This window comes from Coptis chinensis, chromosome 6 (assembly GCF_015680905.1).
Source record: "Coptis chinensis isolate HL-2020 chromosome 6, ASM1568090v1, whole genome shotgun sequence".
NCBI lineage: Eukaryota > Viridiplantae > Streptophyta > Magnoliopsida > Ranunculales > Ranunculaceae > Coptis > Coptis chinensis.
The window spans coordinates 95,003,136-95,028,902 of NC_141461.1; the positions used below are offsets into that span (position 1 = coordinate 95,003,136).

Sequence of the window (25,767 nt, forward strand, 5' to 3'; positions counted from 1 at the left end):
AAAGTAATAAAGTAACAAAGTCTCCACAATTACTGTCACGGGGCATTCTGTAACTCCTTGAGTTCTAAGTAAGGGTAAATAATGGACTAAAATTGGACAAAAAGAAACTAGAATATACTAATTTGAGGATACGCAGTTCATATTTAACATGACTTTCATAAAATATAAACATCCCTTGTCCTACGTCACCAGGCCTTGGACAACACCCAAATGATGCGGGACTCTTGACAACCTTCACCCCGTTGAGCTAGGTGCCTTGCCAACATATATCAGCCCCCCACATTCTAGACAATCTATTCAGCTTAGTGTCAACACACTTAAGAGTCTTACATGCCGATATTTTCCAACTTACCAACCTTCCATAAATGTGAGGGGATTGCTGAAGTCCTCAGTGCTTAGATAAGTTTGACAGTCACTTATGAACCCAGGTCAGGGAAACACCAAACCAGTAAGCGATTAAACTCCTAACCAAACCCTCACCTCTAGGAAAGGCACATATCCAGCATATCCTTGTGGTATCACAACTGTTTTCTGATATCTCAAGTAATTGCTTTTGAACTTCTTTATTCAGTCTTAGCTTTAGCGCATAACCAGTTGCAAGTTGCCCATTTGCATCATCTCATGCTTAACTAAGTTCTTGAGTCTTTATAACTATGTTGTCAGTTTAGTTTAGCGTAATTCATTAGATTTGGAGTTTGGTCACAGTCGGTATCACAGATATGGAGTTTGGTCCAATTACCGGTCACAAGGGCCACTTGAGGCCAAAGCGACAGATCTTCATAATGGTATTTAGATATTAAAGGTTTTCTTCAATTTTGGAACAAAGACTAATGGATCTTAGGAGGACCCAACATACACTTAATTTGAACACTTCATTACAAGTATGACAATTTTAATGTAACTAATATCAAAATATTGAAATTTATTAACTTTTGTATTTAACATGGCAATTGAAAAAATATAAGCATCCCTTGTCCTACACCCAATTGATGTGAGGAACTCTAGACACAACCTTCACCACTTCGGTCTAGGTGCCTTGCTAATATATATCATCCTCCCACAGTCCAGACGATCTATACCACTCTGTGACAACCCACTCTTACGAGTCTTACTCACTGATATTTTCCTACAGACCGGTGTACGCACTCAACACTGGAAGTGAGAGTTGGAAGATGCAATGACTGGAGTTCAAATTTATTAGTCAATCTCACCTTGCAATATGCTCTAATGCTCTATAGAGACATTGTTTTTGTACACGGATTGTGCCGAGTTATTTTAAATTCACACATAATTGAGCCCATTTCCCCTAGATCAAAAGATACTTAAAACAAGGGGTAAAAGGAAAAACCTGAAACTGCTGCCGCGAGATGTAATCATTTTCTTCCTCACCACTTACTTAACTTCGTCTCTTTGTATCTCTCTCGCCAACCTATGCGTAAAGAACTCTTCCTTATTTGTGGGTCTTTCACACTTTGCTGGGCCTTGCGAACGTCCTGTATATCATACCAAAATAAAGCTCAGCTAGTACAGATTGCTTTGTTGCAGGTAACCAAGTTCAACTAGAACAAAACAGAAATGTATGAACAGATACTCATGAAAGATGGTACCTTTGTCTAAGATGAAGATATTGAGATGAACAAACTGCTTCCTTTAGTTCAATTTCATCGAAATTTGGGGAAGATGAACGAAAATGAGGTGGAATTCGAATAGATCAAGAAACATGGAGAAAAGATCAGGCGGAGTTAAGAGGGAGGGGTTTCTCTTTGCTGTGTTCTTGAGTTGAGGTCGAGAAGAAATCCAGAGTTTACACCTCATCTTGTTACACATGACCATCACGTGCGTTATTATCTCACGCCTCCTTGCCGTCATTATCTTTTCTAAACATTTCTAAAAATAAACAAATTAATTATTCGATTTATTGTGACGGCAAAACCCATATAGTGACGCTATTATGGCGTCACAAATTATCTGACATCTATTTGGCATCACAAAATAGAAAAAGCCCCAGTCACAAAAAAGCTGTTATGGTGTAGTGATCCTCACCATTCTAATAGGATGCAGCGGCCACAATAGTTGTATAATGATTGTGAAAAATCTATTTTGAGTATTAAAGAAGCATGCTGATATGATTTATGCTAGTTAGTGATTTATTATATAGTCACGATATTTTGATTATTATGATGGAAACCCTGCATGTTTTAAATAGTTTTGCTATAAGTAGATTATTTATTGGCTATATACATTTCTACTGGGCATCGTTGTTTGCTCATTCCTATATTAATACCTTTTAGATGAAACCGTTATGGAGGAGACAATTACTACTACTAGTGATGATGGTTATGGTGACTTGGGTGGTTTTCACTATGCTTGATGAGAGAGGATCCAACTTATTTTGCTGTAAATACTTAATGTATATGTATAACAGTTCACACTCAAACAGTCTTGTGTATATATATATATTTTTTATCGGTAAAGTATAACTTTATTAATATAATTAAAGATAGGTACATAAGTATGTTATCCTCTATAACAAGTAGAAAAAGAAAAGAAAAGAAAAACCATAAAAGTCTTGTATATATAAGTTATCTCCGTCATGTAAAAGGGTAGATATGTAGCTTGGAAGGGTTGATTATATTATTTTTTTGATTTTCAGGTTATGGCCGGTCTATGTATTTGAAATGTCGATATTTCAAAGGAAACTCTATCGAAATTTTATAAAATTAGGATGACATAATGCCTCGAGATACATTTCCATGTCCTCTGGGATGTGTGTTGGATCTTGGGGCGTTACATTTAAGTTCTCATGTTGTCTCCAAAAACAAAATCAAAATATATTATGTGACATGCATTCAAAAATTTCATCACAAAAACGGGGAAAAATCTAAAAAATATTGCGCTCAATATCACTCTCTCTCAAGAAATATTAATCGGGAAACTGAAATTTCATTTTGTTGATTGAAAGAGAAACAATTATATACCGGGAGGACCGCGTTAATGAATATAACCGAGTTGTCCATTTCCATAACTGCCACATAGCTATAAGCTATGGGTAGTCATTTGGTGTATTGTTCATATCCTCCCCCACCCCACACACACACACACTCTTTTTTTTTTTTAACAATTTGTTGTTCTAGGAGCAAATAAAGCATTTTGAGGTGAATTGGTGGGTGAACCGTTACACCCGATGCTAATCACTAAATCTTATAATCAGACGACTATGGGAGAATATGTACAAATCATTTTTTCATCATTTTGTACCAAGTTGGGTAACATGAATGTCATCTTAGAAAATTGTAAAATCCACTTGGAATCAAGGATAAATCGACTTGGTCCAAACAATGTAAAAGAAAAGAAAAGAGAGAGACTCACTTCTGATTCTCCTTGCCCTTTCTCAATTTTTCAAGCTCACCCTCTTCATTCAAACCTCCTTGTAGCTCTAGATAAACTGTAATGTTTTCATTCAGAAATTTAGAACCACATTCAGCTAGCCTATCATATTCGCCCAAAATCTGCAATAGTTTATTGTCCTGGTGTTATAATTTAACAAAAGAAAACAGCTAGGGCCTAGGAGCCAAAAACCAAATATAGCATACACGATCATATACTTTGGGATCAGTGATGCAAAGAAGTACACTGAAAACAAAAAGGAATGCATCAACCAATAAAACATTTAAGTATAATTAAATCCTAGAATTGAAATTGTTTAATCAGTACCTTTTCAATTGACTAAGAAAACAACTATTTCATGATTTTCAAACACATGATGACAAATTCATAGCAAGGTCATAATCAAAAGCCTAAAAAAGCCTTCTCCCAAAACAAGTAGTGAAGTAATAAGGACCACAACCCACCTCCAAATCGATGACAATAAAAGAGGCAAGAGTCATGATCTCCGATTAATGGTTTTTTATAATCTCTGAAATAAAATTGATTTGGCAAACCGCATATGCTGGCCGTCTGAAGAAAGACATATTAGAGCATTTTTCCTCAATCAGAAAGCTACACGCTAAACTTACATTTACCTTTCATGTGTCACATCTGAAGATAGCTGTGATTGACGTGATCTAAGCATCTTTATAATAACTTCAACAAGACCCATCTCATATTCAATCCTATTGTTTGTCCATTTCTGAGGAAAGAAATAAAGAAGATAAAATGGGTCAAGGGACCAGTATAATATCAGCAAATTAAATATAATAAATTTCAAAAGCAGTGGAAAAAAACAGCCATAACCAAAGCCATCATGGTTAAAAAAGATTAAAAGGTCATTCTATGTTATAACGATAATATATAACTGATGCAGTAAAATTAGAATGATTTACAATTGTCATGCCAAAGCAGTCATATTTGTATCAAGCTTCAATTAACCTATAGCTCTTATCAGTGCTTGGTGATCAAGTTCTAAGGAGATCCCTTTACTTCAAAGGTTCAAACAATAAAATAAGTTCCATGTTGAGCAATAAATAATATAAAATAACATGTCATGTTATCTTACCTGTGTAACTGATGGGTACTTAGATATCATTATTGATTCCTTTGAGTAATTCCCAGACGACATAGGAAGTCGCTGCCAAAGCTCTTCTGTAACAAAAGGCATAAATGGATGAAGCAAACACAACCCGCTATCCAGAGAAATCCACAGCGTATCACACACAGCACTCCTTGATGAGTTGAATTTTGGATCAGCTCTACTAAAGTATGGTTTGATCACTTCAATAAATGTATCACACAGTTGGAACCACCACGAATATACTGCATTAGCAGCTTTTGCAAACTCATATGAATCAAGTGATGACACAGTTTCAAATATGGCTTTGTTCAAGACTGATAGAATCCATCTGCAACTGAAAGGCATAGATTCCATCTTGCATATCCGTACAAGGGGTATAATTGTCTCCCAGTTTTGTCATAGCAAACCGTACAACATTCCACAATTTGTTACACCACTGGCGATAGCCAATGACTCGTAGGATATTACAATTAATATTTTCAGACTGGAAGAAAAGAAAACAATTACCTCACTGATTGGAAATTACAACGTCAAGTCAAAAATAGAGAAGTTGGGAGAAGAACCTGAGCTGTGTAATGACAAGGGCAAAACGCAGAGCATCTGCACCACATTCAGCTATACCATCAGGAAACTCAACTGCTTGTTCCCTTTTGGCATCAACTAGCTCGCTAGGGTCCAGGTTACCCTCTTCCAACCATTTCTGGAGACCTTCCAAGGATATACCATTTATTACTTCAAGAGGATCAACAATGTTTCCTTTTCGACTTGACATTTTTACCATGTGCATCACGAATCATTGGGTGCAAATAAATCTGCAGAAGAACTCGGTCAATCCTTGTCTCTCAAGTCAACTATTACCAGCCTTCTCCACATGGTAAAAAAGTTTTGGAACATAAATAAACGAGTGCAATATTACAATGCAGGGAAGAGAGAGGCATACTCCCTCACAAAAAATCAGCTCCCAAGTCCTAACTAACATGACCAAAAATTATATTCAAGCTTTAGGACATAACTAAAGTTCCACCTTTGCTGGTCATGCTTTTCTTGTTCTTATGGTAACGATACACTAATGGATATATATAATTGAATTTGTACCCCACCTAATCCATAAATCTTCTTCCTTATCTAACAACCATATGCAATTGATCCAAGATTTGGCTAACTCAACCAGTGTGATTTCTGATTGGTTTTGAACTTCTAAGGGTTGACTGAATGCAAATATTCTTAAAGGTATGAACCTCAAACTAATGCAGTCAGGATGCAACTACTCATAGAACATGAGAGAAAATCAGTAGTTCTGAGATATGCAAGATGAGACTATTATGCATTTATCATGCATGCACAGTTGTATACATATGGAGATTATTGGTCGCAGAACCTTTCTAAGAGGAACAAACGAATATCAGTAACACACCTTTTTGAAAGGTATATCACCACCGAGTTTCATTCCTAGCATCACCATCCGAAATACCCAGAAGAAAATAATGTCATGTCCAGTTTCGAGAACTGAAGTTGGATAAAACACCTTTAACTCTTCTGTGTTATCTGGCCAACCCAGCACACACAATGGAAACAGCCCAGACGAAACCAAGTGTCTAAGACATCTGGATCTTGAGCCAATTGGAAATCCTTTCCCTCAAATAAATTATTTGCCAGCAATTTAGCTTCTTCCTCATTTCTTCCAACCACCCAGTGTTCATTGTATGCGCCAAATTCTTTTAGTTGGTCGTCCTCAAGCATAACATACCATGCTGGAATGCGGTGGCCCCACCAGAGCTGTCGTGAGATACACCAATCCCAAATATTCTCCAACCATCTGCAATGTACCAAACCCATGAGTAAATCTCAAGACTCTTCACAGAATTCTAAAAAATTAATGAAAGAACAAACAATGTTAGGTCAAAAAACTTAAATATATGATAACAATTTTGAACCAACCAATATAACCTAATAGAAGTTTTGTTCTTTAAAAGATGTGAGGGGTTCAGCAAATATAAATATATTAAAAAAAACTTGTGAGGCTTAAGCCTCGAGGCACTAAACCCAGAAAAGGCTTTAACGCGCACCTTGAGGCTTAAGCATCAGTGTGTTTTTCTAAACCTTGCCAACCACCAAGCTTTTATTATGCAGCTATTAAAAATTGTGCCATTCAATTTGAGATGCAAAACAAAAAAGAGCACAACAATATAAATTGATTTCAGATCTTTGTATTTCATAATCTTTAAGGCCCAGCTTCAATGAACCTACAACCTCAAAGTTACACGTGTTTGTCAAATATCTCAGCCTACAGGCTATAGTCCAAACCTTTGCACGTTCTTGGAACTAGTCAAAGCGGCTGCTAATTCCAATCACCTGTCTTTGTCTTTGTCTTTGTTTGTTCACAAGGACAATTGTTTAATTAGGTAAAATACATCTGAAGCAGTCTTGGAACAAATCCAAAGGAGTGCAATCCAAAGGCCGGCTATACTATCAGTTGAAACTCCTCCCCGAGTATAATACTATGACATGGGATGATGAGACATTAACCTGTTTTATTTTGTTACTATTATACTATGTCCTTCCTATCCTTTTGAATGACAACATATTGCAATCACAGTGTTATAAACTTAAAGTCAGCCGTTCGTCCAAAAATGAATATGTTCCACAAACACGAGTAATATCCATGGCAAGAAGTTTTAGGAGTCGGGTAACAAGAATCAAGAAAACAGTTTCCTGAGTCTAGCATATGATGTAAATACCAAAATATATCAGCTAAGTAAAATGGAATGTGACGGAACCTCTTCCAATCAGCAGCATATTTCTTAGGAATGATCTCAATCTTCTTATTCTCATCATCAACAACAGCATCAAGCGCTTCCTTAGCCATAAGGGCACAATTGACAAACCACTGTGGCTTTATCATTGGTTCAACCACATCATTACTTCTGGAACATACAGCAAGGCTCATCTCATTATTTTTAACACCTCTATGTAGTCCCTGAATGCAAGGATAACTATGTTAAAAGTAAATATAATTTTTTTTAAAAGAGCTAGAAGAGAAAATATTTTACACCAGACACAAAAGGAAAGGCGATTAAATGTGACGCTACATTGAGATAACATTACCTTCTTCTTCAATGCTTCGATCATAGCTGTGCGAGCTTTAAACCGTGGCATCCCCTCAAACTCATAACCACCGTTGCTATTTATTTTCCCATCATCAGTGAAAATGCTGATAAATTCAAGATTATGACGCTTTCCATATTCAAAATCATTTGGATCATGAGCAGGGGTAATCTTAACAGCACCGGTCCCCAAATCTTTATCAACAAGTGTGTCACAAATTATTTTCAGTTTTCTTCCATTGAATGGATGAATTGCAAACTTGCCATGAAATTTAGTATGCTTGTCATCTTCAGGGTGTATAGCAATTGCTGTATCGCCCAGCATTGTTTCCACTCTGGTTGTGGCAACAACTATCTCACCAACGTCTCCCTCTAAAGGGTAAGCTAACAATTCCATCACACCAAATTCCACTGGGTCTTCGTACCCAGGAACCTCTCTCATAGTTCTTGGCTTGATGTCCACGTGATCTACCTCAATGTCTGATATGGCTGTTCACAAGACACAATCCCAATTAACAATCCGATTATCCCTGTAGATAAGACCTTCATTGTATAGCCCAACAAAAGCCTCTGTCACAGCCTTGGACCGTTTCTCGTCCATAGTGAAGCACTCATGGGACCAATCGAGAGAAGCACCCAGTTGGTGTTGCTGATTTAAAATTGTGCCTCCATACTCGTTTTTCCACTTCCAGACTTCAGATACAAATCTGTCCCGACCGATATCATGCCTGGTCAGGTATCCACAAAGTATTATGACCTGACATTCTCAGCCAACGGAATATTGTGTCCTGAATAGCAGCAGTGAGGGCATGGCCTATGTGTAGAGCCCCAGTGACATTTGGTGGCGGTAGAACAACTACAAACGAGGGTTTCAAACTGGAAGCAGCATCTGGCACAAAGAAACCTGATTTGTCCCACCAGTCGTACCATGATTTCTCGACATGGCTAGGGTTAATACTTAATACTGCCTCGCCATCTTAGTAGAAAGCTGTTTCTTCTCGCCAAGAGTAATCTGAGGGTCTAGAAAATCTTCAGCGTTTTCTTCCTTTGAAACCTCGGGTTAAATCTCAACCGAAGAGATGATGATGCCTTGAGTTCCAATGTTAATTGGCGAAGCCCATAATGAAAACTTAACAACAGTGACTAAAAAATTTTATGAAAACTTTCTGCAAGGCCTTGAAAATGTAGTAAAAATGTAGACAAAGGCCTTAAAACCAAATTTTAACAATGTAACAAAAAGACAAAACCAACCGTTTTTTCCTACAACCGTCAAATGAAACAAAGAGACTGAGTAGACTCCTAAAAAATCAACTTGAACTCACACTTTTTTAACAATCTTTAAAATAATACAAGAAACATCAAAAGTTTGTGTTAAGGAGCAATAATCCGTTTAAACCCAAACCCATGAAGATGAATACAATCTTTAAAAAGACAAGAAAAGAAAAGATAGATAGAGACAGTCCTTCAAACCCATGTGTTTTGACGAATATATACTGAACTCTTACATCCCCTCCTAGATAGAGACAATCATTAGACAGGTTTTTTTTTTTTTTCTCTCTTTTTCAGTCTCTCTGTATATCTGCATTTTTGTGTTAAAAGAATGAATTTTTATCACATTTTTGTTTTTTTTAATCATTTTGGTGACCAAATGAAGAGGAGTGATAATAATTCATGATTATTTTTTTGGAAGAATAATAAGCTACACCATTTTATTGTGTTTGATGGTTTTGTAGTTTGTAGTATTCATTTATAACTTGAACGTTACAATGAAATGGAAGTTTAAGCACAATCCAGAGTTGGGAAGAAGTTGTTCACTGCGAAAGAGAAACATTTTTTGTTTTTACTTTTAATTGGTAGTTGGACATTTCTTTCATGTACAATGTGTGTGTTGCTTGTTTGTGTTTTTCATGGATTAATCATGGGGTAAAGATCTTATTCAGTTGGTGTTTGCGTGTTTTGTGAAGAAGGTTATACTTCTATTAAAAGAAGCAGTTCTCGTGTTTATCATCATGAACCGAGTGCAAGTCGTCATTCATGTCGTTATCTGACTAGGATGAACTCTAAGAAAATGGAAAACATATTGGCTATTTTTCATCAGAAATCTGAAAATTTAATAAGTTAGTTCCATTGACTTCTCATTATTGTCATTTTCCTTCCTATACATTTTTCGCTTATGAAGAATGATGTCTAACATGTTTCTGGTTATGCAGACGCACCCTGATATTGAAGGTAATGTTCCTTTCCTTGTTATGAACAAGGAAAAGAGAATGATGCTCTTTCCATTGTTTTTCCTACTCGAAAAAGCTCCTGATGCTGGCAATTTTGCCTCATGGTGTGAAGTACCATGTGCATCTGCACAGAATGAGTGGAGATTCAATAAATGGGTTCATGTTGGATGTGAGGTTCGTTACAATGACATGTTCAAGCAACAAGGGAATCAATCTTCTTTTTGTTAACTCTCCCCCCCCCCGCCACACACACACACACACAAAGGGAAAAAAAAAAAAAAAATAGAAAAGGAAACACAGAGAGAGAGAGAGAGAGCACCCAATTTCATGACCCCGTAAGCCCCATAGGGGTGCCAATGGTCTTACCTTTTTGTGTACAATTTTATGTAAGTCAGACCCAATGATTCGATCCAATACATTTTATGTATTCGCAACAGGAAGGCCCACTGCAATCTTATGACCATGATCAGGTTTCTTATAAAATAATATGTTGATAGTGCTGAAAGTAATTTTTAATTACATTTGGTTTGAGTTTTATTTTGTTCACTTCTGAAATGCTATGGCTTAATTAGGTATCTTTAACATCTATTCGTCTATACATTGACGGGGAGTTGGAGGGAGAAAGGAGCTTTTTATCCTCATTGGAGAATGACTCCAAATTGAAGGATTTGAAAGGAGTTACTTTGGGTGGCACAGATGCAGAAAATGGGAGACTGCAAGGTTATGTTCACTACATTAGATTCATCTTGCCTCAGAAATCCGCTGTGGAAGATCATTTTGTTAAGGTGCATATGAAATTACTGCTTCTAAAATTTGTCTTAGAGTTAAACTCACATAATTCTTAAGGAGTATTTTTGTTTGATGGCAGAACCCACCAATTGAGTTATCCATTGATACTGCAGGCATAACCGAGATTGAAGAAGATGGGGATGGTATTTGGAGCATCATTGGTGGAAAGGTTGGAGAATTTTTTACTTGTGACTCCTTTGTTTGACCTTAATTTGCTATAGTTTTAACTATAATTATAGGATAGTTGCATATTTTTGAGTTGAAATGAAACGTTTTGATTTCAATCTTTATATCCACGTCATGAGGAATGCATATATAGAGCGTGATATATCATACTTATGCACAAATGATGGAAATATATCTGTTAGGTAGGGTGAAGTGGTGAAATTTTTTAACTCAACTTCCGGAAATGACAGCAGTTAAAACTTGAGAAACGTTAAATAATTATTCAAGGGGAGAGTGCAAAACAAGGAAAGGGGGTTTATTATCATACTGCGTTGTTTTTCTCATATGAGAGTTACATTCGTATATAGGCAGACCACCTAAGTCTTCTAACTAAACTTGAATACTCAGACTAAATCCTAATTAATAATGGTTATAATAGTACACTTATTCTCTAACACTCGCCCAAGATGAAATATTCAGACTGTATGTTTCAGGCTTGCAATACTACTAAACACCCAAATGTGAAGCATGTACCCCACTTGCCCTCACAACAAAATACCTCACCAACACTTCATCCAAAAGAGAAAGCGGCAGCCAGTAACATTAAGCTTCACACATCAACCACAAACTTCATCCTCGAACACATGCACTTGGAAAGAAAACACGGCCACACAAACGGCCAGGGAAAACATGCCTCAGGCAAACTGCCAACTACGACACACAACACAACGTTGTCAGTAGTATACCTACTCAACATAAGGGTGCACATAAACAGAGCATAGCGAACGAAGGCATGGCATGAGGCTTGATCTGCAAGAAGTTTCACAACAGTAGCACTAAGTCATCAACTACATTACATAGGAACAAACAACCAGCTAACCACAAACATTTTCTTTGAGGGTGTAACAACAAGTAACTCATTTAATCAGTTATCACAAGAACATTCTGACAAAAAAACTTAATAAAATTTGCTCAACACTGAACCGACTTCAAAGCTTAGGATTTTGTAAAGCAAAAAACCAATTCCGAAGGATCTTCACACATCAAGAGCGCACAAGAAGAGGACCAGCTGCTTCCCAGCACTCAAAACAACGCCACAAAACTTGTGCACTCGTCCAACACAAAGCACAAAACAGTCCGATACCACCACTCCATATCATTTCCTTGATTTCAATGAGGCATCTGATTAAACAGTTGGTGTGTTACAAACTGACTCATAGGAAAACCATAATAATATCCAAATCTAAAATTTAAAATAATAATAATTATCTGCAAACATCTATAAATTGGGGCATCCAACTCAAAACCAATTGATACCCCCACTTCTAAAAAGACTTGAAAAAGACTTGGGTGGCGTGTAAGTGAAGAACTTTGGGCCAATAACAATAACCCGCTTTGATACCAAGTTAAAACTAGAGAAACACATTAAATGACTATTCAAGAGGAGAGAGATGAACAAGAGACTGGAGTTCATTATCATAATGTTTTTTTTTCCACATAATGAGTTACATCAATATATAGGCAGATCACGAAGACTACTAACTAAACTTGAATACTCAGACTAAACCCTAAGGCCATTGGTACTTATATAGTTATATTCTCTAACAACAGCAAATATATGTGACACCCTTGTAGCGTTGAGCCCGGTTGAGCCATTTATGTTTCCAAATTGGAGATATTCTTATTGTATGTTTTACGTGCATAGTGATCTCTATGCTATAAAAAAGCAAATGCTTGAATATGTTTCATTTCAACACTAAAACAATTAATTAAGCAGCAATTGCTTATTGCTGAGTACAACTGATGAACTCCATCCATATTGATTCATAAACTGCTTCAAATCATTGTTTTTGGAGTTTGAACCACTGATGCCCCTCGAATACAAGTCAATAATATACTGTTTTGCACATCACATAATGTGATGAAACCTGATTTTTCTATTGTCTGGGCAGAATATTTGCTTTGGTGATTCAACTCGGTATCCTATTACTGAGTACCATAGTACCATGGTTGCTTGACCGACTTGATTGTATGATAGGTCAGTGGTCCATTTTTTTTTTCCCGATCGGGCAGTGGTCCATGACCGAGTGTTCCTACTGTAATTGTCCCGAATGAAGTGAGTTTTTGGGTGAGGGACGCTTAAACTCACTTTCTGTCTGTCCAATTTTTTTGTCTTTTAGTGTTCCAAGAAAAAAAGAAAAACAAAACAAAAAGCAAACCTCAAAACACCCATCCCCCTCCATCCTTCTTCCTCATGAGTCAAGAAATCAACCACTTCTTCTGTCTCCGCGCCGCCGCTTTTTCAGGTAACCCCTCTCATCTTCTTCTTCCTTTATACTTCGTTTGGCCCCGGATACCCGTATACTAGTTTTTCACAGTAGTGAAGAGGAATTATATATGATTTTGAATTAAATAAACTTTTATAGAAGCATTTCCATTAATTGCACACACTGTTATCTTTTCAAATTGATGAGAAATTCTTGATGGAAACACCTTTAATAAAAAAAATAAAAAATAGTTAACTGCTAAAAACTAAGTGTTTCACTTTCTTCTTTTTTTTTGTGGCGAGAATACTTTCCAGCAGTCAATCAGATTCACCTTTTAGTAGTCTTTATACTTTTATGAAGAACTTAATCTATTTCTTCAGTATTACCTGTAGAATGATTCAGTATGTTATAGTAGTGATTTTGTATATTACAGGCATCTTGTCGCAAGAATTTCAACTTGGATGTTGTTTTATTAGATGGCCTCGGGCATCCCGTAAACAAGGAAATGGAGGTTTTATTCTCTGATTTTTGCATCATTTCCAAATCACTAATCTCTATGCCACTGCAGTTCTGTCGTTGTTTACCAGGACCTGTTGTCATGTGTTACTAGGTTGTTGCTTCACTTATATATGCTGACAATGGAAATCCTGTTGAGAACCCAACTGATGCAGACGCTCCACTATTGACAAGCTATGATGGAATTGAATTTGCATCTTCTCAAAGACCAAACAAATTGCTGCATGGTCGGGCATCTTTCAAGCTCAAAATATCTCAGGTGTTTATTTGTTGTATTGTGGCTAGTATTTTGCAGCATTGCTTGGTATTCAACACTTGAAAAGATTTAAAATATCACTGTTTAGGATAAAAGACGTTGAAGTATAAAGGGTATTTTGGTCAGCAAAATTGACGCAACATGAGAATCTTTTTAATTAATAAATGCCAATTTCGTGATTATGGTTATATGCTTTCTATCGGGGTTTGCTTTATTTGGACCAGTACTTACACTACACATTTCATTATATAATTGCCTAAATTTTCAAACTACCTTAACTTCTAATCCTCAAAGCAGATTGTGATCTAAATGTGTACCTATGGAAAGTCATCATACCTTAAATTTTCATGCAACGTCCCATGACTCCCATCAATGTTTTACCAATGCTGTAACTTTCCATCACCCAATTGGGTCTGATACGACTATTATGTTTGAAGCTCTTGTTTGCATCAATTAAACGACTTATATTTGTATATATGTGTGCTAATAATTGACCTATAATGTTGTGTTTTTTTAGATGTTTAATATAGTCTCACACGGGACATTGAAGCCTTTGCATAACAATATATAAGTCTCCAGTCATTGCCAATTAGTTTTGAGTTGGAAGCTCCAAAGTTTAAGATGGTGCTAGAGCAGGCTATTGTTCTTGGACCAAAGGGCCCTTAAGCTCCACGTCACCCAAGTATGTTTGTCCATGTATTAGGCTCAAGTAATGACACACGTTAGGGGGGTTAATATGGTCCCATGTTGGACATTGAAAGCCTTTCATAACAATGTATAAGTTTTTGGGCCTTTCCACTCATTGTCAATTGATTTTGAGTTAGAAGCTCCATAAGTTTAAGAGCCTTGATAGTTAGAATGTGTTTTTAATTCAAGGATGTGACATTACATATGGTTATTTCTACCTCTATTAACATGACAGTTATGATTAAAATATATTAGAATCATGAATAAGTATTTCTGGGTGATACTTCAAAAGTTCATAAAACTAGTACCCTGGAGATGTCTAATAAGGTTTACATTGGAAGGATGTACACGGGGACACAGCCACGACTATAAGGAAACTTAGCTTGAAGTATTGTTTAAATTAGACATCTTCCGCAACTGTGTCCCACATTATCGAGACCATTCTATCAAACTCATTGTTGTATACGTTGAGCACACTAGAGACTACTGGCTATCAACCAGAATATAGTAGGTTTGGGGAGATCTATCTTTCCAAAAGTTAAAACAAATCTAGCAACTATAGTCAAGTGTCTGGCGTTCTTCACTTGATTATTTACCACCCTCTTTCCATGTCATTTATGCTATAGTTCACTTAGTTTAGGCTCCCCTACTATTTGGGTTACTTGTCTTGTAGGTAGGATCCATCAAAATGATGGATCGCTGCCATGCATGGTCAACACTTGGACCGTCATGGTGTAGAGCAGTAGAGGTTACATAGTTTTCGTCAATGGTTTGCTTCATCTAATAAGAATCATATTAATGTTAAGATGGCAAACTATCTTCATTGACTTCACTGGATCTTGTAAAATACTCAAGTTAGGCATCCTCCTGTTGATCTAGTCAGGCAAACTATCCGGGTTGACTTCACCAAGTTGTAAAAGACTCAAGTTAGTCATCTTGGATTTTGTTGAAACAGGGCTTGACAAGGTCTACAATTTCCAAGATTCCGATGATCTGGTAAGGTAAATGGGCCAAATCTTTAATTGAATAGCATGGTTTGTAAAACATAGAAATCTTTCATCTATATTGTAGAAAATGGAAAAGTAGAAAATGTATGGGGTGGATGAAATGATGGCTATAGTTTTTAGAGAACCCTGTTGATATGATGTACCTGATGGCATTGGCACTATATGGTGCTCCACCCTACCTAGCACCAAGAAAAAAGAAAAGAAAGAACAAAAAAGGAAGAAATAAATTGGTTCTCAACCCTGGGTTTTAAAATTTTAATTGGCATGTCTGTATGTCAGCTGGACATATACAAAATTTTGTGAGGAAGAATCTATGTGACCTTTCAGGTTTTCTGGCTTTAGTGTGCCAATGTTTTCTTATTAAGATACAACTTCCAGTTCCACAAGGTTCTTTTGATGATTGTGATCTTACTTTATTTTCTCTTGCTTTTCAGCTTTCTTCCAAGTGTGAAAATCGGCTGTTTCGTGTCCGATTTGACATTTTGAAAAGCAGAAGCTATCCTTTTCTCGAGGCATACACCAAACAGATTCGTTGTGTCTCAAGGACTCGTAATACCAGAACATCCTCTGTTATGGGCAAGAAGTCAAGTTCGGCCGTCTCTCTACTCTATGAGCCTCAGTTCACGGGATTTGATGACGGATCCCCAGAAGCTCAACAGAGTAATGGAGATGGAGAGCTTTTAAAATCAGCTATCCAAGGATCAAATTGCAGTCCGCCTCCAAAACGTGTTAAAGTAGGAGCAGAAAAGTTATCAGTGAGGGTCCAGGCTGACCCCACATTTGGCCATCCATATGATAAATGCAACTCCAATAACTCAAACACTACTCAGGTATCCTCGGAACTATTCCTTGTGCATCATTATCCACTGAAATATCCGTGTGTGTGTGTGTGGGGACAAATAGACTCAGGTATCAACATTTGGAGTCTTACGTCTTAGTATAATGCCAAAGATTGCTTATATTTGTCCTCATCATCTTGCACTCTTTTTCTTTCCCCTCGTATAACATGTTTTTTTCTGATTGTATTGTTTAATATGTACTGCTGGATTAATAGGAGAGCCTTGATAACAGAATTTTTTTCATATGGGTATGATGTTCCTTCTTTCTACTTGTTAGTGGGGGTGGGAGACTTTTGTATTGTTTTTTATTTGCAGGTTAAAATTTTATTTATTTATTTTTGTGTTTATTTTCTCTATTTACTATCATATACATAGTTCAGTATATTGGTTTACCAATTACACAGCTTGGATATGCATACGGGGGGTGTCAAGGGGAAAGTAGAAAACCTCGAAGGAACAGACAATACTCCGTCAGACTCTGAAAGTGTTCGAGAAAGCGACTCAGCTATCAAGAAGGTGGGAGCTACTAGAAATCCAATACCAGATTTGACCATTTTCAAATATTGCCTAGGGGGCATAAATGAACGACATCTACTACTCATGGAGGTTGCAGCCTTTGCTACTGATCTGGAAATGACAAACTTTGCCCAGCAAGTTTCCTTTTACACAGGGTGTTCCCACCACTGGTAACATTCAAATTCTGTTATATGGCTATATCTGTATGAGTTATGACTTGAAGTTTGAAATAGGTTTTCAGTAGAACGATTTTGGAAGTGTATTTGTACATTCCAATTGGGGGAAATTGAACTACCATTAAACAAGTCTCGTATAAAGAGCTTGCTCATTTACAAACTATAAATGCTTATTGAACACTTTACTTTCCCTTTCCTCCCCTTCATGTTCTTTTGATTCTCCAAAAGAATGTCACAAATTGAACACGTTGATTTAACGAACTGTTTTAGCTGTGAGGTCCCTCTATGCTTTTTGCTTGTACAGTTCTACACTACCTGCTGCAACGCCCTTGAGATCTACTTGATGATTTCCTTAGGTTTCCTCTTAGTCGTTTCATGTTTCAGGTACCCAATTTTAATAGCAAATCAATTATTAAAGGAGGGGTCTGATGCTTGGGACCTAATTTCCCGAGGCAACACTCACGTTCTTTGGGTAAATGCAATCGTTGAGATTGGAGAACTGTTCACAAGAATTTCTCACTGCAGTTCAAGGTGTCTGATAAACCAGGTTACTTCTTTAACAACTCAAAATTGTATTATTCCTAGCTCTTAATAAAGAAGGCTTGATAAGTGAGGAATGAGTTTGTCTACAAGAGCCATGGTTGAACCTATAGGATTTAAGTCCGATCTTGTTAGTGTATGTACAAGTTTATGAAAATTTGCATTCTTGATCAGGTTTTGTTATATGACTAGGATTATTTGTTTCATAATAATGAGTTAGGAAGTTATCACAGTTAAACTTTTTTAACCAAGCTAAGTCCCGATACTTAAGACTTCATACCCATGAGTCTGTGAGAGCATTCACCATCATCCTGCTTAGTTTTTATCTCACTCTCCAGCTGGAACTCCTGTAACCAGTTAAAACTAATCCTTGCTTATTCATACTTTGTTGAATGTTCAGGACTTCGAGCTTCTACATAGACTAAGCTGGATGCCAGGAGTATATAACTTCGAAAAATTTTGACAGGATGTGGTGTTGGCTCTACCCAGTAGCTTTTACACTGTCTAGAAAGTGGATAAATGCAATCTGGGGTGTGTGTCACCCATGTGGATTGAAGGTTTGATTACAAAGGAACAAGCAGAGTTTTCTCTTAGAGGTTTGAGGGGAATCCATGAGCACAGGACCTTCATGCTGAGGTTTCCTACTTCACGGAGCTGGCCTCACCCTGATGCTGGTAGCTTGATTGTTACTTCGTTGGTCCTGATTACTATATTCATCATAGGCTGCTCTCTGTTGATTATAGGTGCGCTTCTTCCATACCCATTTTATGTTTTGCTTTTGTTTTTGTTTGTTTAATAGGTAAAACAATGTCATCAAAAAGATAAATACAAATGAAGAGCCCAAGGAAGCAATTTACAAGAGCAATTGCAAGATAATGGAGTCCAATTCAACAAGCATATTACAACTAAAATTCTTTAGCAAAGAGTCCACTATTTTAAAGGAGAATACGAGCTCTATAATCTAACCATAATTAGATCAACTCCTTGATGCTTGGAGTCGAAGATATGATTGTTGGGTTAACTAATATTACCCCCCACTAGATGACCCAATTAGGATTTCCCCCCCACTAGATGGGAAATTAGGGTCTCCTCCCCCCAAACACACGGTCAACTTGGTTTGACCATTAACTTTTAGGTCAAATAACTGAAAATGACACAACTGCTCCCACCTAAGTAAAATTGAACATTTTCTTTTTGAAAACAATGAGGGCATTTGTGTCATTTTCAGTTGCTTGACTTGAAAGTAGTGAAGTTTTGGAGTGGAAAAAAATAAGAAAGAGAAAGAGAGATCAGTCCGGAATAAATTGTTCTTGCTCTAACCCACTATTTATTATGTCTTAACAAGTATATTTACACCCACAGGTACACCACTTAACAACCACACAATGCTACTCACACCCATTACTAAAAACACCCAAAATAATAAAAACAATACTCTCACACTCCCCCTCAAGCTGGAGCATAGAGATCAAGCATGCCCAGCTTGGCACACATCCGAGAAAAGAGAGCTCTCAACAATGGCTTGGTAAGAATATCACGCAACTCGTCACACGATTTGACATGCAGAGTGACAACCTCTTTGCTCAATCAGCTTACAAACTAGTCATTTTCACTGTAATAAGTCTGTATGAAGTATGCAGTGAGAATTCTGGCAAATCCTTTGTTAGATTACCCTTTGCAATTGAGATTTTGAGTTATGCAAAGTTGAACACTGCGGAGAAAGGAGAGATTTTGGGTTTTTGTGGGTACATGTGGATGTGTTGTTCACCATAAGGGGTAGAAAGGAGAGTGATCATCTTCATCATAAAAAGCAAGAAAGTTCAGTAACTTCTACAATGTATACAAACCCTTGATTCAACTCTTCAAAAGTTCTGTCCTTTCAAGAGCTGATGCAATGACTAGAACTGGAAGTGCCAGAAGACGGAGTTTTGCGGTGGTAGAAGGTAAATCTTTTGAATTCGAATGGTGGAATAGCTCTTCCGAGGGTGTTGAGGTGAGTTTGACGGAGCGTGGAGGCAAAGGGGTGTTTCAGTGTTCCACTTCTCTAAAAGGAGCAAGATGGCATAGTAGTTTCCTCAGTCAATGCTCTCTGAAATCACCAAACAAAGGAACTCCAGTTTCTTTTTGGGATGGTCATATAAAGATGATTGGGTCGGTGTGTACTAACAGAAGGGGCGACTTCATAAACTTGTTGATGATTCCCAGAGTCAGGCAAGGTAGACTTAAAACCTTATACTTTCCTACCGGGGTAGATAGAGAGGGTTGGGCTGAAGTGGGAGCGACATTGACAAAGTTGTTGGAACCCACCAACACGCACCACAACACCAGACCACATTTTGAAGGAAGGGTTTCAAACCCTCTTTTAGCCCAAACACAGAACGATCTAAATGCTACGGAGGTTACTAGCGGCGCAAACCGAGCTTGGGAAAATGTACGACCTATCATAAGGATAAGATCTAACCGAATGGTGTTGAATGCCTCTTGGTGGTCCTCTACTGTGCGGTGTAAATCGTCAAGAGGCGTCCCTGACTGGAGATGGGTAGAGCAGAATCTTATGGATGTGTGCAAACTGGCAAATTTTAAAACTATGGAAGGGGGAGAAGCAATTGCTTTCTTTAACACTGAACAGGAAGCGGAGAGATTAGTTAAGATGCCACCACTGGAGTTCTGGGGTGGTGAAATTCAGTTTAGTAGATGGAACCCTGAGGTGGGATCAATCCCCAATGTTGTCTTGCTAGCAAAGGAGGCGAACATTAAATTCTTTGGAGTTCCCCTACACTTGAGAAATTGTGGAATAGCTGAATTATTGGCCAAGGAGTGCAGTCAGATGGTGAAAATAGACGAAGAATCTCTCGACTGGTGTAGCTCTTATATAAGGGTGAAAGTTCTAGTGAAGGAATTTGGTAGTGTCCCTCGCATTCTTAACGTGGAGGAAAGGGGGTACGTGTTTCCTATTTGGGTGGTGATTGAGCTCGATGGCGGTGAAGAAAGGCCATTTCCCAGTGGGGAAGAAGAACTGTACGGAGAGGATGACCAGAATAGGATCTATGAGGGGGCAGTTTCCAGGATTGAGGGTGGACAGGCGGACCAAAGAATACCTCTGGAGTCCCCATCGGGTCCAAGCCACCATGTGGTCTCACCTGCATGTTCTAGTAATCACGTGGATTCATCAGTATGTCATGACAATCACGTGGACTCACCAGGCTCACAAGAGATACGAGGGGGAATTTCCTTGAGTTCAAATTTTGAATCTGTCTGTGATGGGAATGCTATTCCCACACCATATAAAGCTAGAGATGGGACGCGTGACCCTATGCTTCTAACAGATGTTGCTCATATGGTAGATGGACAGAGAGAAGTTTTAGAAAGTGGGAGTACTAGTTCGATTGTTGGGTTGGACCTAGCACAAAATATCAATGATGGGCCAGAGGGACCAGTTACGAATGCGGTTGTGAGTGGCCAGGCCAATGGGGCTCGAAGAAGGATGCATAATCCACCCAGCAGGGGAGTCAATAGATATGATGAGTGGGAACCGTTTAACTGGTCCAATGGGTTTTTGAGGTGGAAAGGCCTTTGCAGGCCCAGCAAGAACAGAAAGAAGTCCAAGAAAGGGGGTCAAAGGCCGAGTAGAGGGGTGTCGGACCCAGGCCCACCAGTGGTGTTTGAAAATCAGATTTCTCAGCAACAGGTTAGCGAATTTTCTTTTGCTCCCCCACCAGCACACGAGAGGGAGTCACCACCTATACAGTCTAATCCTTCTACTCCAGTGCTCGAAGTAGGAGAAAAATCCCAGCCGGTGCTTCGTTCATTTTCGGATCTAAGGAGAGAACTAGAAGATCAAAATCAGGTTGAGGGGGTCAACACTTCACAGACTCACTCAATGGATGTCGGAGTTTTGGCAGGAAGATTATATAATTGCAAGAATTTGGAAGATATCAATGACCGGATAAAGTTTATGGTTGTCCCGAGCTAGAAATTTGGGTATTTCTTCTCAAAGCAGGGAAGAATGGGGTTGGAAAAACTTTTCGGTGAGTTAGCGAAGGAAAACTTTATGGAAGCGAACAAGTTGAGTGGGGAATCGAAATGTCTGCGAATGGGGTTCAGATAAGGGAAATGGACGTTGATCATGTCGATTAAACTGATTTCTTGGAATGTAAGGGGTCTTGGTAATGATGAAACTTGTAATAATGTGCGGAGGGTTATGAACGAAAATAAACACAGTAGCTTTCCTTTGTCTGAGAAACAAAGTTAGGAATGGATTCAAATATAGTGCTCGAGGATCTATGGAGACATCCGTGGAAGTATATTCATGTACCTGCTATTGGTTTATGAGGGGGTATTGTTATTGCTTGGGACTCAGATGTAATGGAAGTGTTGGATGAACTACACGGGGCATATTCTCTTTCTGTGGAATGTACTATGAAGTTGACTGGTTTTTCTTGGCTTTTGACAAGTATGTACGGTCCTAATGACGACACTAACAGGTATCATTTCATGGAAGAACTTCGAAGATGTAAGGCGTGGTCTCAATTGCACGTGGTGGTGTCCGGAGGGACTTTAACCTTGTCCGCTTTAGTCATGAAAGGGCTGGAGGATGTAGAATCACAAGGCCTATGCAATTGTTCGATGATTTTGTTACAAGGAACTACTTAATTGATTTTCCTTTGAATGGTGCACTTTACACATGGTCTGATAGAAGAGGTCTTAGCCGCATTGATCATTTTCTTGCATCCATTGAATGGGATAACCAGTTTTCGAATGCAAAGGAGTTTGCACAATCCAAGTTTATTTCAGATCATAGGGTGATAGTTCTGGACAGCTCTCACTCACAAAGAGGCCCTATTCCCTTTAGATTTGAACTCATGTGGTTTGAAGACCCTACGTTGATTACTCTCATGGAGGAGTGGTGGTTGTCCTTTTCTTTTGAAGGCTCTCCAAGTTTTGTTTGGTGGTGCAAGATTAAAGAATTAAAGAACAAGTTGAAGGTGTGGAACAGGGAGTGCTTTGGGAGAGTGGATCAACTTATAAAAAACAAATCGAAGGAAATAGATGAGCTGGATCATAAAGAGGAAGTATCATCTTTGTCTTCAGATGAGGAGGTTCATAGAGCGAACCTTAGATGTGAACTACAAGTATTGATGAGAAAGGAAGAGATTTCTTGGCGGCAAAAATCTCGAACGAAGTACTTTAAAGAGGGGGAAAGTAACACAAGTTTCTTCCATAAAACCGCCAATGCAAGAAACAAGATCAACAGTATCAATAGCTTAATGATCGACGGCAGCGAGGTCAGTGACAAAGACTGCATTAGAGAGCACGTAGCTGAATACTATGAAGCTCTCTACTCGGAAGACCCATTAGTGAGACCGGACTTAGATGCACTAGAGTTTAATGTGTTATCAGAGGAACAAACAAGGGGGTTGGAAGCAGAAATCACTGAGGAAGAAGTGTTGACAGCTATCTCTGAACTAGGGGGTGATAAAGCACCTAGGCCCGATGGCTTTCAGATGTGTGTTTTCAAGAAGTGTTGGCATTTTCTGAAAGACAATATCATGGCGGTGTTTAAAGAATTTCAAGATCATGCAACTTTGGATAGAAGAAATAACACAACTTTTATCACACTAATACCTAAGAAGGTGGGCACTCTTTCACTCACGGATTTTAGACCGATAAGTTTGGTGGGAGGTATCTATAAGGTAATTACCAAGGTTCTTGCAACCAGGCTGCGTGTTGTACTGACATCTATTATTTCAATACAACAAAGCGCTTTCATAGGTGGTAGACAAATCTTGGATGGGCCAAATGATTGCGAATGAATGCATTGACACTAAGGTCAAGAACAAAGAGAATGGCATTCTATGTAAGGTTGATATTTCAAAAGCCTACGATCATGTAAACTGGTCTTTTCTGGATTACTTACTTAAAAGGATGGGGTTTGGCGAGAGATACCGGAAGTGGATTCATAGGTGCATTACTTCAGCTTCTTTCTCTGTTCTAGTGGATGGCTCACCAACCGGGTTTTTCAGAAATCAAAGGGGTTTGCGTCAAGGTGACCCAATATCGCCATTTTTGTTCAATATAGTAATGGAAGCTCTCACAAAGATGGTTACGAAAGCAATGGCTTTGGGCTACATAAAAGGTTTCAAACCAGCAGTTAATGGTCCAGAGATAGCAGTGCTTCAGTTAAGCCAATGATACTTTGTTCTTGATTGAAGCTTCAAAAATGCACGTTGCTTGTAGTCAAAGCTCTCTTCCGGGCTGAAAACCAACATGTCAAAGACTTCGATATTCGAAGTGGGTAAGGTGGATAACATGAATTCGTTGGCACAAGTAATGGGATGCTCTATTGGGATTTTACCATGTCGGTACTTGGGGCTACCACTAGGGGCTAATTACAAGAATAGGAAGGTGTGGGAACCAGTTATTGAGAATGTACAAAGACGTCTAGGAGGATGGCGTAGTAGAATGTTATCTAAAGGTGCAAATTTGATCCTAGCCAAGATCTTTGTCTTTCTAGTCTGCCTATATATTTTATGTCCTTATTCACAATTCCAAAAAGCGTGGCTGAAGTGATTGAGCGACGGATTCGGGATTTCATATGGGGCTCTATAGAAAATCACAGAAAGTACCATCTTGTCCACTGGAAAAAGGTTTGTGCATCTAAGGAGGAAGGTGGTCTGGGGATCCGAAGTTTGGTAACAATGAATCAAGCTCTTAAAGGTCGTTGGTTATGGAGGTACTTAACAGAAGAGGGTTCCCTGTGGCGTGAAGTGATTAGCGCGAAGTATGGATACGCTCAACATTACTGGTGGCCTAATAGTGTAAATCAACCCTATGGTTGTAGTTTGTGGATAGGTATCTTTAGTGTCTTACCCACTTTCAAAAAAGGGATTCAGTTCAAAGTGGGCAGTGGTAACAAATGCCTCTTTTGGTTGGATAATTGGGTCGGCGATAAGTCCTTGGCTGAACTTTTTCCTCATATTTACCAAGCATCTAATAACAAAAGGAGCTTGATGCGTGAGCATGCACAAGTTGTAAACAATCAAACGGCGTGGAACTTGTTTCTAAGGAGAGGTAGGAACGATTGGGAGGTGCTGCAATATGCCGACTTGGTCATGCTTTTGGAAACGGTGGTGATAACTGACCAGGAAGATAAGTGTTTGTGGCGCTCAACGAAGGATGGTATCTTCTCGGTAAGCACTTTCTATGGTATACTAATTGTTGAAGGTAGAGACCAAGAATACCAACCCCCCTCTTTTCCCACTAAGTTGGTGTGGCGGGTTCCCATATCTTTGAAGGTGAGAATTTTCTTTTGGGAGGCCGTTTCGAGTTGCATTCTCACTGCTGATATTCTTAGACATAGGGGAACTATGGTGTCTCCAGTATGTACAATGTGTGACACTTTTGATGAGGATATTTGTCATCTTTTCCTACACTGCTCTTATGCTTTAGAGGTGTGGGCAGAATTGACACAACCAAGGGTAATAGCTTTTCCACTTCTTGCTCAAGTTGAGTCGTTACAAGATTTTCTATCACTATGGCCGAGGAAAAGATACGGATGCTTTGGGGACAAGATATGGCGTCTTTTACCGTATGCTACTATTTGGGTGGTGTGGAAAACAAGAATCAATCATATATTCAGGGGTACAGTGTTAGCAGTTCGGAGTACTGTGCTAGAGGTTAAAGGGCTACTGTGGCATTGGATGTCCACTACATATCAAAGAAGGAACTACAGGTTCAAAGACCTTGTTTTAGACTGGTCACATGTATTAACAGGAGAGTGATTATGGGGTGGGAGGGTTGTTAGTTTTGTTATGTTTTTTGTAAACAAGTGAGGTCCTCACTCACTGTTTTAGTTTTATTTTCTTTTATTTTGTATTTTTTGTGCTTTGCACAACCCTCTTAATAAAGATCACTTATAAAAAAAAAACCTCTTTGCTCAGCACAAGATCCCGAATGAAGTGGCAATCGACCTCAATATGCTTTGTACGCTCATGAAAGACAGGGTTATTAGCAATAAAGATGGTGGCTTGATTGTCACAAAACATTTGCATGGGGTTAGAAGAGCTAACACCCATCTCTTCCAAAAGTGAGCACACCCATTTCATCTCGCATGTGGTATGGGCCATAGCTCTATATTCCGCCTCAGCACTAGAACGAGCAACAACAC

The 25,767-nt window shown here is 38.4% G+C and overlaps 2 protein-coding genes and 1 pseudogene across 3 annotated transcripts; 2 read left to right on the forward strand and 1 right to left on the reverse strand.

Moving 5' to 3' along the window:
- Positions 1-3,228: 3,228 nt before the first annotated feature.
- On the reverse strand, positions 3,229-9,650 carry LOC147495658 (valine--tRNA ligase, mitochondrial 1-like; annotated as a pseudogene). The gene is made up of 8 exons (XR_015199569.1): positions 9,630-9,650; positions 7,616-8,659; positions 7,288-7,487; positions 5,925-6,326; positions 5,074-5,322; positions 4,496-4,994; positions 4,023-4,129; positions 3,229-3,509 (listed from the first exon to the last, which is right to left on the reverse strand). The product of XR_015199569.1 is annotated as a valine--tRNA ligase, mitochondrial 1-like (transcript).
- Positions 9,651-9,786: 136 nt separating this feature from the next.
- LOC147495659 (SH2 domain-containing protein A-like) lies at positions 9,787-19,373 on the forward strand. Its single transcript, XM_086568445.1, is given in 13 exon segments — positions 9,787-10,016; positions 10,415-10,627; positions 10,711-10,800; positions 13,497-13,574; positions 13,674-13,838; positions 15,964-16,359; positions 16,744-17,054; positions 17,445-17,607; positions 18,001-18,024; positions 18,026-18,128; positions 18,131-18,289; positions 18,292-18,343; positions 19,241-19,373. Coding segments are annotated over 13 exon segments (2,109 nt in total). The 5' UTR covers positions 9,787-9,794.
- A 2,840-nt stretch (positions 19,374-22,213) lies between these two features.
- On the forward strand, positions 22,214-23,413 carry LOC147495660 (uncharacterized). The gene has a single exon (XM_086568446.1). The coding sequence runs from the start codon at positions 22,214-22,216 to the stop codon at positions 23,411-23,413; it is 1,200 nt and encodes a 399-aa protein (XP_086424572.1).
- The last annotated feature ends 2,354 nt before the right edge of the window (positions 23,414-25,767 follow it).

What these genes read in the sequence shown, in the direction of transcription:
- LOC147495660 (XM_086568446.1), top strand. Translation starts at nt 22,214, where the DNA reads ATGCAATTGTTCGATGATTTTGTTACAAGGAACTACTTAATTGATTTT.